This window comes from Erithacus rubecula (genome assembly GCF_903797595.1).
Source record: "Erithacus rubecula genome assembly, chromosome: 1".
Lineage (NCBI taxonomy): Eukaryota > Metazoa > Chordata > Aves > Passeriformes > Muscicapidae > Erithacus > Erithacus rubecula.
In genome coordinates, this window is record NC_136658.1 from 41,228,742 (window position 1) to 41,244,491 (window position 15,750).

At 38.0% G+C, this 15,750-nt stretch overlaps 1 protein-coding gene across 1 annotated transcript in view; it reads left to right on the forward strand.

The window, feature by feature from the left end:
- The window catches only part of DDX10 (DEAD-box helicase 10), a 156,274-nt gene that overhangs the window by 40,581 nt on the left and 99,943 nt on the right, over positions 1-15,750 (forward strand). Inside the window, exon 13 of the mRNA XM_079298709.1 lies at positions 5,112-5,586. Coding sequence (XP_079154835.1) covers positions 5,112-5,586 — 475 coding nt within the window. The remainder of the gene's footprint in view (positions 1-5,111; positions 5,587-15,750) is intronic.

Here is a 15,750-nt window from a genome sequence, read left to right on the forward strand (position 1 = left end):
TCAGGGCTGTCTGTCCTGTCCTCAGGCAGTTCCCATTGAAGGCTTTGGACATCTTGTCATCTTTGTTGCTTCTTGGACCTAATTCTGGCTGTCCTTACACTTACTATTTCTACATGCTAATCTTCTGACTAAAACGTTGGCTCCTAATTACTTTTCCTCTGTTGTTTCCAGTCTTCATGCATCAGTAGCCAGACTTACTATTTCCCATGCTGTTCCCTGGTTAGTGTCAGCCTCAGTATGTTACTGCTCATACAGACCCTGGAATTCCCTGCAGTATTTGCAGAGTTTGGGTGTTCTTCACTGAGCTCCCCCTCAGCCACCTGAGATCCGGCTGGCCTTCCTGAGCTTCTGTAACTCTTTCTGTAAACTTCTGCCATACAGCTTTCTGAACAAGCTGCAGTCTCCTCTTTCCAAGTTCAGGGTCATTATTCTCTTAGTCATCATCCTCATTTCTTCTAGGATCTTGAGCTATCTTTTCTCATTCTGCAGCCAAGCTGGCTATTGACCTTCACTCACCTTAGAAGTGAATGTACTTGCATATGCATGAATAGAAGTTCCAGTAGAGTGCCTATCTGAGTTGGCTAAGCCAGCTAACTTGGAGAAAGGGTTTTTAATGCACTCTAGAAAACCTTGTTTGTTGTGATCTGCTGTGTTGCCCTCTGAGCAGGTGTCAGGGTGGCTCAGGTACCAAGGAGCACCACCAGGGTTTGGAACTGCAGTGTTCCTTTTTCTTTTGCAAGGAAGACTACATCTTGGTCTTCTGAATTACTAGGTTGCAACAATGACATCCTCTTTGTTCACCTTCTCTTTGGTCCTGACCCTTAAAGTCTAGAATAGCTTGGCCCTCCTTATTACTGATAAAGTGTCAGGCATTTAATGGAGAGGAATAAAGCTGGCTAGTAAAGTAAATAGCACAGCAAATGCAATTTCTCTGTTCATTTTGGTTATTAATCAGACCATCTGGAAAGCCTGTTAGTTCAGATTTGTGTCTTTTCATTTGATGTGATTTCTCCTGTTTTCAAATGGTTGCTCATTCTGGCTTCTGATAACATTTTAAATGTTAAATGTGGATGTAGCATATATTGCTAGGCAAGTAATACATATTTCTTCTCTAGAAATAGCTTCTGGGAGTATTTAACCTTTTTCAACCTATTTTAAATCTTTGTCTGAACCTGTGCTACAGTAAAAGTAATCTCTGTGCTGTGTTTTTGTGTTCAAATCATTCTGAAGTAGTTCACTAATGAAATATGTCTATATTTAGTAAATGTACTAAGTTAATATTAGACTGAATCAGTAACTTGTGTGAAATTGTGCAGCAGTTCAGCAGATGTGACCTTAGATTCTTTACAGTTGGCTTGTGTTTTAAAAAGGCTTAGTAATCTTCTAGGAGCAAATTAGGAGAATTTGTCACACTTTTAAATGTAAAGATCTTATTGGTCTTGTATTTCTTTATTGCAAGGATAGATTTAGCTTTGAGTGCCTAAGGTTTGGTCTTTCTAAAGAGTTGAGAGATGTCCAGTTGTTCTCTAATCCCAGTAGAGGCAAAGTGAAGTTACCATGTCAATACAGACACACTCCAGATCTTTCTATAAGCACAATTAACAAATGTTAGAAGAGGCAGTATTTTAAGTCTGTTACACCATTCATTTAAATTATTTTTAAAAAATGTTGATTAATGTTTGATCTTCATTATGCACTAGAAACAAAAGAGGTATTCTCCTTATAGCCATACAGTGTTATTTCTTTGCAGTTTTACTCTTTTAACTGACTTCTTGAAAGTCATTGTGAAAACTTGATACTAAATTAGCAAAGGTACTTGAGCATTATAAGTCATTTGTTTAGTTACTTCTATGCATTCCCTAATCAGTGTTAGGGAATGCTGATGTCCGGCCAGCCCGGTTTCCATTGAGGAATAGAACTGTCAGCTGTACTTTTATTTATAGCAGCAAAACACTTCCTTGGTTTCAGTATTGCCTTTACAAGCTGGTTTTAAATGTCTTTCTAGAAGGGCTTGCTCTTAAGATGTGAATGCATTTCACACCAAAATATGCAACAGGATTGTTTAGTTTTCCAACTGTATTGTTGTTGTCATTTAAAGGTTACCATAGTCTGAGGACTACATTGTGATGTTAGTGTGTTTTTAATAATGTTTGTTAGGATTTATGAAATCTCACTAAGTAACTTACCTGCTTTCTGTCTATCAGAAAACCCTGCAAATTTCTTATTCCAGATGAGTGTGTGAAATAGTAGCACTAAAGTAAAAATATAGTTGCAACTTCAGTCATAGTAGGATTGTGGTCTGAGTGGCATCTAATGAATTGTTGAGAACTAATAATGCCCTTTCTAGTTTATGGCAAGAAAGGCTGTTTCATACATTGAGTTGTTTCAGTATGACTGCACTACAGATTTGGTGAATAATTAAGAAATAGTTTCTAAAGAAACTGTCAAATCTTAAAATCTGGGGAAGATTTTGTCTTAGATTTTTCTCTATTTGGTATATATTATGAAAAAGAGGCAATAATGAGCCAAAACATGACATCTCTATAAGAAGTTATGCAATGAGAAGTATTAGGGGATTGTTCCATGCACTTTTTCTAAACTTATCTACTATTACTGTCTTACCAAATAAATTTGACCTTCTCTCTTCCTTCTGCCTGCGGTTTGTATTCTTTTGAAAGCAATTTGAATTTTGATAGCACTGGTCTTTTTTGGTAGGCTTGCTAAGCAGTGCAGAAAAATTTGCCAAGACTAACTGACAATTAATTTTATTCAATTATTAAAGTAAGACATCAATGTGATACAACAATCGAAATGGAATTTCATAGTGAGTGAAAAAAAAATCTGTGGTGTGAAGTCTTGTCTACATCACGGGCCGCTCTTGCTGCTCTGTAACTTTTGTTGAACAGAGAATAGTTTTTCACCTTGTCAGACATTTCTATGAATGTGTATTCCTGGTTTTTGATGCTAGGTCCGGAGGTGTAGAAGAAAAGCTCTGATAAAATCAGAGTTTTCAACCCTGTGTACTTTGTGCTTGAGAAAGAGAAGTGAACTGATTGTCTAGTTGCCATGCAGTATTGCTCCTTGCATTGCTTTGTCAACACTTGACAGTAATATTTTATGTAGAATAATGTGAAATCTGGAAAAGTAAAAAAAGTGTTTCTCTTGCAAAGGATTTGATTTTTGATCCCTTGCTGCAGAGACTGAATGCAGCAATCTCTTGATGTGTGTTTTACTGTGCCTGGTGTTAAGGGCCAATTCCAGGTTTGAATGGCTTCCAGCTGCTTCAGTGAAGCATTACATCTGCTGTTTGGTTATTTCCATTACAGTTAGTCAATAGGCCAAACTTCAACACAATTTCATTTCAAAGGTAATTAGTGTTTGCTGTCAAACAGTAAAACAAGTCTAAGATCTCTAGTTGCTCCAATTTCAGTTCCCAATGGTGTTGAGTTATCCTCTGCACTGTCAATAAATGGGCAAAATACACTGGATAAAAACTTCCTTTGGTCTGTCTTCATAAAGTTCTATTTGCTTTGTTATTGCTGTTCATTGCATGTAGAACAGTGCTGAAACTGTGATCAGTTATCAGAAACTAAACAAAAATTTTTACATAAAAAATAAAATTTATTTGTTGGATGATTTGCTCTTCATCCTAACAGTGTGGGTTGCTGTTTGGGTTTGTGCTTACTTTTAACTTCTGGCTGGTACCAAAAGTGCCCTGTTTAACCACAGGTGTGGCTACAACTGGGGTTTTTGTTTGTTTGTTTAAGCAGGGCACTCCTTTTGACTGCCCTTTCCCATTGGCTACCATTAAAAGTTCAAGTCTCTCCAGGGCCTACAGTGCACTCTTGCTGCTCTGCAGTATCTTTTGGGTGCTTCATTGACTGTTTATAATGACATTTCTGCTGGGTAGTATGGATTAGATGTTTCTCCTTTGCTATGACTTGGATCCGTTTCAGAGGCTGTGTAGTGAAAAAAAGAAACTATGCTATCTACTCGAACAGCATTGAAAGGAGAGGTGGTGTATAGCTGTGCATGTTTTGAATTGAAAGAGGCAAGTGTTTTACAGGTGTGGATGCCTGTGTACATTTGTAGTCACTGTAGCTGGTTAAATCCTTTATTCCTTTGTTAAGTGTATGTTCAAGCACCAAGTACAACTTTCAGTTCTGTATCGTGGGTTTCTTGTGTGCTCCTTGCACCAGTACCAGTGTTCCTTCACATTTTTTATTTGCCTGATCAGAAGGCTCATGAGTTCTAAAAGAGCGGCTTTTTAAAAAAATTTGGATTTGACAGGGTCAGGTGTAGTAACAGTGGACAGTTAAAAAGTTCACTGAAGTGAAATGGGGCTGTTGGAGTCCGGGTATCTCTTCCCATGCAGTGCTTTCCAGTATTGTTGCTAGACAGGATTTTTGCTTTTTCTGCAATTTTTGCCCCTTCATATAATGCTTATTAGCATAACTTTGAATTGTCATGAATAACTGGATAAAATAATAGTTTTGCTGGCACTGCTAGTTACATATGCCATGGAGGTAAAGCTTTGCTGTAGATAGGTGGAAGCAGGTGAAATTACCTGTAAGGGAGAAATATCTCTCCCCGTTTCTGCACCTTTTTCTGCAGTTACTCATTTATCCATACTGTTTTTTTTCTCCTTGTTTCTCAGTCACTGTGAGGATGGGGGGGATAATGTTATGGGTGTACATCCAATAGTGAAGGATCTTGACAGATCAGTATTATCTCAATTCTTGACATGAAATCCATGTATTTTCATTACCAAATTACATTGTTTTTTCTTCCGCCACGTTTTACTGTGAATCATAGACAACTAATTATCTACAACTTACCAGTTTGCTTTCCTTCCTGGGAGATTTGTAATTGTTATTGAGAGTTCTCAATATTATGTATTAATAAATTAAATAGTTATTTTGTATTCCTTCCTCTTCCAGTGTTCATTTGTACTTTTCATGCTAGATTTTTCTAAATATGTTGATCAAAATGTATCAATATGAATGATCATAATTGAAATTGAATCACTTGAGCCATCAACATGGGCTTCTAATTGAGTCAAATTTTGTGTATCTGCCTTTCAAATTTATTTGGTTGATTCCATGTTTTAGATCACTTGGTCTTGCAATGGCACCTCGTGTGAGATTCCTTCAAAGAGTTCGGAAGCAGCTGTGTGCCAGAGAGGCAGCCAATGGGACAGAACACTTGGAGGAGACAGAGCAAAACGAGAATACCCTCAGCTTGGTAAATGAGGAAACTGTGGAGAAATGTGGAACTAGTTTCAGTACAAAAACATCTGTTAACAAAACAAAGGAAAAGCAGAGAAGAAGAGAAACTGAAGAATGTTCCGCTTCCAGTGGAAGCGCTGAGGAGAGTGGTGAGTCTGAGGATGAATCAAAAGACCTGTCTGAGGAGGAGGAAAAAGAAGTTCATGTACCTGACAAGTTACCAAACTCAGACTCCATGCAGTTCTTTGGAAATGGTGATGATGATGATGATGACGAGGACGATACTGAAGGTCTTGATTTGCTGACAGTGAAACAACGGGATGTTTTTGGTGTGGAAGCTAAAGACAATCCAGCACCGGTAAGTGTGCTTTATAGTAAGGCTCATGAATCGTAATTACTTTTTAATTGGACTTGCTCCAAGGAAGGGGGAGAGGAAAAGAGGAGATTCTGCTCTTAGCAGAATGCTCACTTGAAGTCGGACATATTGTACGTGTGTATCAGAGGTCATAAATACTCCCAAAAGATAAGTGGTGGGACTTGGCTTTTATCAATTGATGCAGTTAATGTAGTTTTACTTGCATAAGAAATATCCTTGTTCTCGCTTTAATTTATGAATAATGTGACTCGAAAACCTGGGAAATTTTGGCAGTTTTAATTCTTATCCTTTCCTAATTTGCTTGTACCTATTTGTCTTTATAAATAGCTGCCACTTTAAGTCATAATTTTGATGCTGAACTATGGTTTATAGCACTGGGAGCCAAACTGCAATACATGATGAGCTGCTTCCCGACAGAAATCATAGCAAAATGATCCTTACAAGAATGTATCCTTCAAACAATGACTTTTACTTTCAGCAGAACCATAGCTATTAAGAATTGAGGCAGTATCAAAGAGAGAGAGGAAGTGCAGATGCCTCTTGTAAAGCATGGTTATAAAGGTTTATTGAAAGTATTCATGTAAATCTCTCATTTCCTTGGCAAGTAGCTTTATACTTTTGATTTCTTTGTCCTTGGTGTTCTGAGAAATGCTTCTTTCTTTTAATCTTTGAACACAGTGTTACAGTAAGGGGAGTTCTGGTGGGTTTTTAAAAATTATTTTTGTAATATCTGTAAAGCAATTTGGTATGTGCATATTGGGAATTTTTTTTGGTATATCCTTTACTATCTATCTATTCTATTTCTGCAGTAAAAACGAAATAACTATCTGTTTTGGCAAGGTGTTCTTCTGAACTTAGATGTGCTCAGGGAGAGCTTCCTGTTAAGCAAAGTATTTATTTTTCCAACTGGTATTTTAAATCTTTTTTTTTCTGGGCTGTTACTTAACAACATGGGGCACTTACCATGACCTTGAAGCTAATCAGCCTACTAGCCACATTAATAAGCACCATCTTTCCATTAGTAATGAAGTGTGAACTAGTTTTATCAGCTGTCATTGTCAAAGATGAGCAGTTGCACAGTAATCTGACTGCTGCCTGCACTCTTCTCTCTATTGTGAGGAGGCTGACACAGGTTGCAATCTCAGCTGAGACCTGTGGAAACAGAGTTAACTTTCTGTTCCTGTTATTCTAAGCCTGAGTGATTCTGCCCAGGCATGGCCACTGACTGGTAGTAGCTTATATTTATTAATAAATTTATTTTTTGTTTGGAAAAGAACTTTGTGTTTTCGAAGCAAAGTGGAGTAAAACATTTGAGCCTTATTTAAAGCATGATTCTCTCACAGCTTTCTTATTGTTTCTAAATTTTGCATGCTGAAATACACAATTTAATGCTATTTTTTAATATGTTGTTTTTTAATATGTTGTTTTTTAATATGTTTTAATATGTTTTGTCCAGGAAATGGTAGAAGGTGAAAGTCTGAGGTAAAAGAATGAACAGAAGAAATTTTATGAAAAGTACAAGTGATTTAGAAAGTGATTTGTAACCACACTGGGTAACCTTTTAAGAGTTTTCTGGCATTAAACATGTTTATGTTTAGGCAACTCAGACATTATTTTCTGTTATACAATGCAGAAAAACTGCTCTAAAGGTTAGTAGTTCATGTTTGGTGTACAAGTGCTGAAGACCTTGTATCACCTAAAATCTCCTGTACATGGGGGCATAATAGCAAAATATCAAGTTTCTCTTCTAAGCAGCTGAGAACAAAACAAATGAAAAATTTCAAGATCTGTGTCATTAAGAATTTAAATTATATCTCCCTGCAGAAATGCCTATGGTAGTGAAATATGTGGTTTTTAGAAAGTCAAAATGCAGAGCATACTCTGCTTTACTTGATCACTGCATAATGTGAGGGTTTACTACTATATGATACTTTGGAAATTATTGATAAATTGTGGGATGCTTCAAAGGTAAGGATTCTATTTTTATCAAGAATAAAAGAATACAGGTTTCTGTCACTAACCACATTAAACATTTAAAGTTTTGTTATAGAAATGCAACATAGTAGAAATTACATTAAAGGACCTGGGCATTGTGCATTTTTTATTTGACATGACTCTGGATGTAAAGGCAAAATTAATAATGTGCAGCAGTTTTTATTTTTTTCCATTTCTTTATTATGGATAAAAGTTCTGAAGTGATTATTGATGCATTAAGATGGATAAATTTGTATTTAGAGCATTAGTATTCCGGGGTGTGAGAAGCACTGAGCAGTGTGAATGCAGTTTTCCTGGTGCTGTGTGTTGCAGTGTCCTTCTAGGAAGGACTCAGAAACCAATTTGCTGCATTTATAGGATGAGGCAGTGCATTAATTAATTTTAGGAAAGGCTTCAGAGAGCCTAGGAGTATGAATATAGAGTGTATACTCAGCTGCATTGGTTAGGAGGATTTTTTAGAAAATCTGTGTGCTAAATGAGATAGGAGTCCTTTGCAAACACTGGAATGTGGTCATCTAATTGGGGGTTTATGAATATGCCCACAAAGACTGAATTCAGTTTGCATTTATGCTTTTAATGTGTAAAACTGACTGTGCAATTTCACTATTCTTGCTTTAGGCTTCTCGTCGACAGCAAAACAGTCCTGCTGTGATTATTGAGCTCCAGGACAATTTTTGTAAATGAAAGCATTAGGTTTATTTTCAGTGTTTGAAATGCTGTTCTTAGAGACACCATTGCTTCCTCATCCTTGTCTCTACCCTAGTCCCTCCAATGGAAGAAGGAGCAAGGGGAATTGTTAGGCTGGCTCAGAGTATCCTCTGGGATGATGTAGTGCCCTGACTTTTGGTTGCAGGTGAGGTTGGCTCATCCATCTTTGTACCAAGGGAAAGGAAGTGGTCAAAAAGAGCAGGGGTTATCTAAATTGATGATGGACTAGAAGGGGATTTGGGGATTTTCGTAGAACAGTTTGTTTTTGATGAATGTGCGTGGTACCCAGCCTAAATATAGAAGAGGTTATGGTGTGAAGTGTGACACATCCAGTGTTAATCTTTCTAACAGTGTGACTTGTAGCTCAATTTAATTCTTTCCCTTTCTTGATGTGTGTCCCTTGACTGTATGTGTACTTTGTCATTTTGTGACAACACATACGAAAGAAAAATCTGTTTTCTGCATTGCTGTATAAAAGGAGAAGCATTGGATAAGGTGAAAGACCTTGGCAGATACTGCAATTTTATTGTGAGTTTCCTAGCTCATTTTTTTTAAGAGATAGTCACTGGCTGCTCTATTTATGAATTTTACTTTGATATATCAGGATTTTTAGCTGGTGGTCTAACTCATGGGACTTATTTGGATAAGTACAGTGTTCTTATGCATAAAAAAAAGATCAGCTATATGCACAGAGTCATTAGCAGATAGGCAGTATTTAGCTGTTGTGTTAACATTATGGAAATTATTCTTTTAAAGTGCATTTAACAGTATTAGCAGTATTGATGTTGCAAAGACTGTAAGTACTCCCTGGTTACAAACTTTATTTCTAATGCTAATTTTATGAAATTGCTTTTTGCATTTAGCAATTCAAAGGCTATGCTTGTTCAAATTTTATCATAATTTATTTTGAGAACTAAGATTGAGCCTGTAATACTTTACCTTGGTTTTGTTTATACTTTAATTTTAGTCAACTTGTCAAACGTATTGCATACTATCAGACTTTTCTGCTCTTGAATTTTCTGTTTTAGTGCAAAAGATACATTACTGAATTCTTAGGATTGCTCTGGTCTCCTCCCTGCTCCCCCATCCCTTGTTTTATGGACTCCTAAGACTTCTCAAGTATATTCAACAGTCACTGCTTGGAACACTGTAACAAGCAAAAGCATACAGAGGGCTGCCTGCAATAGTGCTTGAAGGTTCCTTGGACTTGGTCTGGCTCTTGAAGAGCCTGCTGCTTGAATATTGTGGCTATGGAAGGAAATTATTTTATATGCTGTGATTCTGTGTGGGCTAGCTTGCCTTGCAACCCATTATTGTTACATATGGTGAAATTTTCCTAACTTCTCAAACACATAAACACTGTAAACTTACATATTATGATCTGGATACCTACATATTGATAAAAGCAGGAAAGAAGAGAAAAGGTAAATCTCCCCAATTAAAAATGATGGGTGAGTCTATACCAAGAAGCAGGGAGTGGTAGCTCCTTGCATGTAATGTGGACTTTCACATTACATAGATTAAGGAAACATCATTTAACATACACCAAAATGAGGACATAGTCTGCTGGAATTTTCTTCAGTGATGTTGAGAAGAAAGCCTGTTAAATTCCACAGAAATCAAAATTAATTAGAGATGTGATTTATCTAGATCACTTTTTACATTGTCTTTTCTCTCTGAATGGGATTTATTTCATTCTGTTAAGTATATAAGAGAACTTTTCAACAGTCTTATGTTTATATACTGCTTTTTTTGGCCTGAAACATCTTCTTCTCACCACCTCTTACTAGCTATTATTCTTGTGCTTTCATATTAATATATTTGAAACAGTTGACTTTGTCTCCTTGAAGCTTTCAGAGGACAGCAAGATAAAAATACCCAAAGGATGGAAGAAGCAAGGAAGCAAGCTGGCTGACTCTGGTAGTGGCATTTCCCTGAGGAGTAGCCTGCTTTGCTCCTGGTGTAGCAGTGTTTTGTGTCTAGGAGAAGAAAGCTGCTCTGGGCAGCCTGCTGGCTCTAAAGAGAGCATTATTCCTTGGAGAAGGTTGCAAAGTGAGCAGCCTGGCAGAGAAAAAAGAGAAGTTACTTATTTGTAAGTTAAATAAAAGTCAATGCTGTGATGCATTACACACCATAAAATCTCCTTCCCTAAAGAATGTAAGTGCTTTAGGTTCTCAGCCCAGTAACAGAGCTGAATTACAACAAGTAATAATTTATATGAAGAACAAAATATTTGCATACAAGTGAACTAGGCCTACATTTAGATATTAGCCAAAGTGCTTCAAGATTCTAGAGTTAGAAAAAATGATCAGCTGTGAATGGAGATGAAATCTGCTGATGGTACCTCAAGCCTCTTTATGCAGAGCAGCTATCACAGAACATATTCTGTGAAATGAATAGAAAATTTTAAAAACAAAATCACATTTTCTTTCAAAGCAATTTCAGTAACTTCAATACAACTAAAACTTGTTTTTTAAAGGATTTTTATGATGTCCAGTTTTTTTAAAAGTCCTGTTATTCAGGACTGCTTCTGTGAGCTACAAAAAGGACAGACCAAACCCATTTCCTTGTCTTCTTGGACAACTTTTACTTTTTGGATATGCAGAAAAGTTCATTCTCCTGGCTCTGCTGTTTTTGAGTAGAGCACTCATGACTTGCTTGCTACATTAAACTGTGCAACAGAGTCTTTTCAGGTGGTCCCTTGTCCCAACCCATTAGCTACAATAAACTCCTGCTCTGTAGATTAGTCCTTGGTTTAGACTCCCTTGACTGCTTTTTTCATCTTCAAATTTCCCTCTAAAGATTTTTATTTCAATTGCATTTTTACCAGCTTACTAAGAACTTCTGTAGTTTATGAATTAAATCACTGGAAGTTTTTAGTTTTCTCTTGCCTATAAGACACCACTCCAGGTATTTGTACTAATACCTGTGGTGCTTAGGTTAATTAAAAAAATCTACAATTAAAAGTCTTTTGAGTTACTGGTAAACTGTGTATTTGAAATAAATGGCTGCTATATATCCCTTAAAGGATGTCTGTTCAAGACTGTCATCTTAAATACTTTAATCATCTTGAAAACCTGGATTAAAATATGGGGTTTTATGAATATTTTTGAATTTTATGTGATATTATCTGCTCTTGTTACAGATGTTAACTTCCTGTATCATAGACTATGGAGTACATTATTCTGATGTGATGGGCTTTGCTTCTTTGGAAAATTTGACATGTTGGGATGCTTTTGAACCACTATGAATAATGGTACCTTTGATGCCCACAATCCATCCTCTTGGCATTTGTTACTCTTGTAAATAGGAGTCTGGTGTAGAAAGATGGTAGATGAGTTGGAAATCTACTTTGAACATTTATATTAAAGATATTTGAGAGGAGCCTGATTTGACCCAGGAATGGCTTCCCCAGGTCTGGTGGGAGCTGTTCACAACAACAGGTTTTTCCACCTGGCTGAAATGTACTACTTGCCATCTAGAGCAAGGAATGTTGACAAGTTAGTAGCTGCTCTAACACACTTCTGAACTAGGCAGTGCCACCTTTTTATTTCAGCTACTGAAGCCATGAGATAAACTCCTTAATTCCATGTGCCACCTGAAGCAGCCTCACAAGTTGCCTTGACTCTGCAGTACCTGCTGAAGTACCACATCAATGACTGCCCTAAGGAGAGGAGGCTGTTTGGCAGCATGTTTCTGTCTTGGACTTCACTGAAATAATTTAAAATGTGTGTATAACAATGTGAATTTTGAACGTGGACTGGGGAGCAAGTTCTGAGATGGAGCTGCTGACTCCCTCCAAGGCAGAGAGACCTCAACAAATAAGAGGGACTGGGCAATCACAAACTATATAAAATTCCACAAGGGAGATTGCTGGATGCTGCACCTGGGATGGGGCAACCTGGAGTGTACAGACACACTGGGGAATGAGATGCTGGACCTCAGAGCTATGGAAAGGGACCTGGGGGTCCTGGTCAGTGGCAAGTTGGGCATGAGGCAGCAGAGCCCTGGCAGCCAGGAGAGCCAGCCCTGTCCTGGGGGGCATCAAGCACAGCATGGCCAGCTGGGCAAGGGAGGGGATTGTCCTGAGCTGGGGCAGCCTCACCTCCAGAGCTGGGGGCTACTTTGGGTGCCACAGTATAAAAAAGACATGAAATTGTAAGAGAGGGGGGCAGCAAAGGTGGTGAAAGATCTTGAGGAGAAGCCATGTGAGGAGTGGCTGAGTCACTTGGTGTGTTCAGCCTGGAGGAGACTGAGGACAGACCCCACTGCAGTCTGCAAATTCCTTGTGAGGGGAAGAGGAAGGACAGGCACTGATCTCTTCTCTGTGGTGACAGTGACAGGACCTGAGGGAATGGCCTGAGCTGTGTCAGGGGAGGTTCAGGTTGGATATTGGGGAAAGGTTCTTCACCCAGAGGATGTTTTGACTCCCCAGGGAAGTGGTCACAGCACCAGCCTGGCAGAGTTCAAGAAGTGTTTGGACAGCACTCTCAGGCACAAGGTATTAGTATGCTCCTGTACAGGGCCAGGAATTGGACTCTGATCCTTGAGAGTCCCTTCCAACTCAGAAATCCTGTGATTCTGTAATCTTTCCAGGTTGTTGGTAATTCATGCTGTACAGAGTGCTCTGAGCAGGCTGGACTATTACTTACGTGCTCAGGTTTCAGCATCTGGTGCAAATTCAGGCTGAAATGAGGTGTGTGCTTTATCTCTCAATTAAATAGACCCAAAATGACTGAGAGAGATGCATGGTCTTGTATGTCAAGAAGTATTAGAGTACAACTTGTATGGCTTGAAATAATTCACTAAAATCTTATTTATTTAATACTTCTAGTAGGTTACTCAAGCCTGCAGTCATACCCTCAGTTTTAATTGTTCTTTATAGCTGATTTATAGCCTTGCTTAATATATTGCAGCAGTTTTATGGATAAGGGTGAGTGAACAAAATACTCTGCATTAAATCTGCCTAGTTTTAATCAATATTCTCTGAATCTGTAGGATTTGTAAATTATTTAAAGTCACAATTTCCTTTAAAATCCTTAGTACCTGAATGATTGCTGAGTGATGGCATTGGAAATATGTATAACTATGACATAATTTTGAATAAGTGCTCTAGAAGTTGAATGTGAATTGTGAAATACTGCTAGAAATTATATAGCACTAATTTTTAAAGTAAATGCTGCTTCCTGAAATAGTAATAATGCAGACCAAGTATTCAGTGTGTATTTGGACTCTTCTATCTGTTAGCAAAGTTAAAATTGTGAGAATTATTCTTTATTGTATAGTGGCCTCTCTGATACAGACATCTGCTACTGTGAGCATTGCTTAACAGACTGCCCATGCACATTTTAAACAATATTTTGAGGCACATTTCTAAATTTGTGTCTGAGCTGTATAATTTTCAGATGTAATAGTTTGATAATTTGAAAATAAAACTTGTAGGTGATGATTCATCAGCTATTAACCAAAGTGAGCCCTGGGCTAATTTATTACAGTATCTCTAGCATTCTGCAGACAGTAATTTAATGGCTTTATTGAAAAGAAAATATGTGTATGCCATTTCAGAATAGCAACCAGTTGACTGACCAGGAGCTAGGAAATCTGCTTGGTTGCATGGAGCAGGTATTCCATGTTTCCATGAGACTGTGGTTTGACCCAGCTGTGAGGAGCTGTACTGTTGGCATCCCAACTGGGATGGAGTCTCTCACCTTCTGCAGCCTGGTCTCTCTGCTCCCCATCTTTGATAAAGCATCAGCTGCATCCTCTGGGGATAAAATTCTCTGAAAGGAGCATTACTTTAAATAAGTGAAAGGAAATTAAACCAATTAAAACTGCACCCTCTAGCTTTATTTCAGTATAAAACAAATTAAGTATAAATGTCTTTGGGCTAGCCTGGTGGGGAAGTCTGAGAGGTCTTCTCATTCTTCATTACCACACCGTTCCTGTGGTAGTTTTCCACATACTTCAATGCAGGATGGTTTCTTTCCTTTGCCTGAGCTACATGTATGTTTGTTCCTCTTGCTAGAAATCATCTAGCTGATGCTCACTGGATCAAGATCAACTGCTTTGCCTGCTCCTTAAGGCCCATGTGGTCTGTATGGACCTCTATGAAGTAACAGGGTTGTGCTTGAAAAGAGAGATGGCTGGCAAACATGTCTGAAGAAAATGAGATGCATTAGTAAATCCCTCAGAAAAGCATACAGATGAGTGCCCTTCAGTGGGAAAACAAAATGACACAGGTACCTTTTTGAGGAGCTAAATGGCAGTATAATTTCCTTCAGATTTTTCTGTTATGTGACCACAAAGAATTTTTTGTAACTGTCTTTCAATGGTATTTTTCTGAGGTAATATTGACTGTGCTTCTTGCAGAGAGGCTGTGCACATGGGCCAATGGAGAAGAAAAGCCAGTGTCAAGTCATGAAACCACTTGTATTGTGCTTTTTGAAATTAGTTTTACCTGCTAGCAGAGTAGAAAAGGAATGTTTGAGATACTGTGCAATGCAGATCTTGGTATGAGTTCTCTGGGAAGGGAACACAAGACAATACCCATTTTAAATAGTAGCTGGTACTGACATCGTTCATTTTAAGCTGTAGTTGATGAAAGTGCCTTTCTTGTTTCCATAATCTCCACATTGAGAAAAATTAATATTAGTTGATGTTTTGTTTTTGTTGACTCTTACCTGAGTCTGAGTGGGAGAGTCACAAAACACCAGCTGTGTGGTAGCAGCTTTCCACCAGATTTGCAACACAGACCACATCTTGCAGAGCATAGAATGACAGTATGTGTTTCTTTCTCCATTGGTCTGTATGCATATACATATAATGCATATACCTCTTACTTCTGGGAAAAATACTGCTTTTGCAGTCACTATTCCTCCCTTGTAAATTCATACAGTTCTAGTCTGAGTTTTGTGACTGTGCTTCTGGGTGATATTCTTGCATTTGGCTACTTCATATTGCATTAATGCAAAGCAGGGGTCCTTCTCTTGGGGCCACAAATCCCAGTGTTAGTCCCAAGCTGTATGTTTTTTATTTTAAATAGAAGGGAAGAGAAGAACAAGCTGATAATACTAAAATGTATATTAGCAGCTGCATCTGAGGCTTGTTTGCATTGAGATGCACTGAATACCAAAATGTACTTAAGCCATAGCTATTTACATACTTGTGAAGGAATAAGCACATGTTCATTCTGTTATATTCCAGCTGCAGGAACTCACTGATGTGGGCTTGCAGAAATGGGTATTTCCTCAGTTTGTGTATTTTGAGAATAGCCTGCAGACCTAGAATCACATAATTTCTGTAAATGTGCAACCTGCTGCTGTCATTTCCTGTGATGTCTGCTCAGTGTGAGATTGAGCATGGGAAGAGAACAACTTTGAAGGAGTTCCATGAAAGTTTACGTGTCCTGACTCACAGATGAGGACTGAATCTGCAAGACAGGTC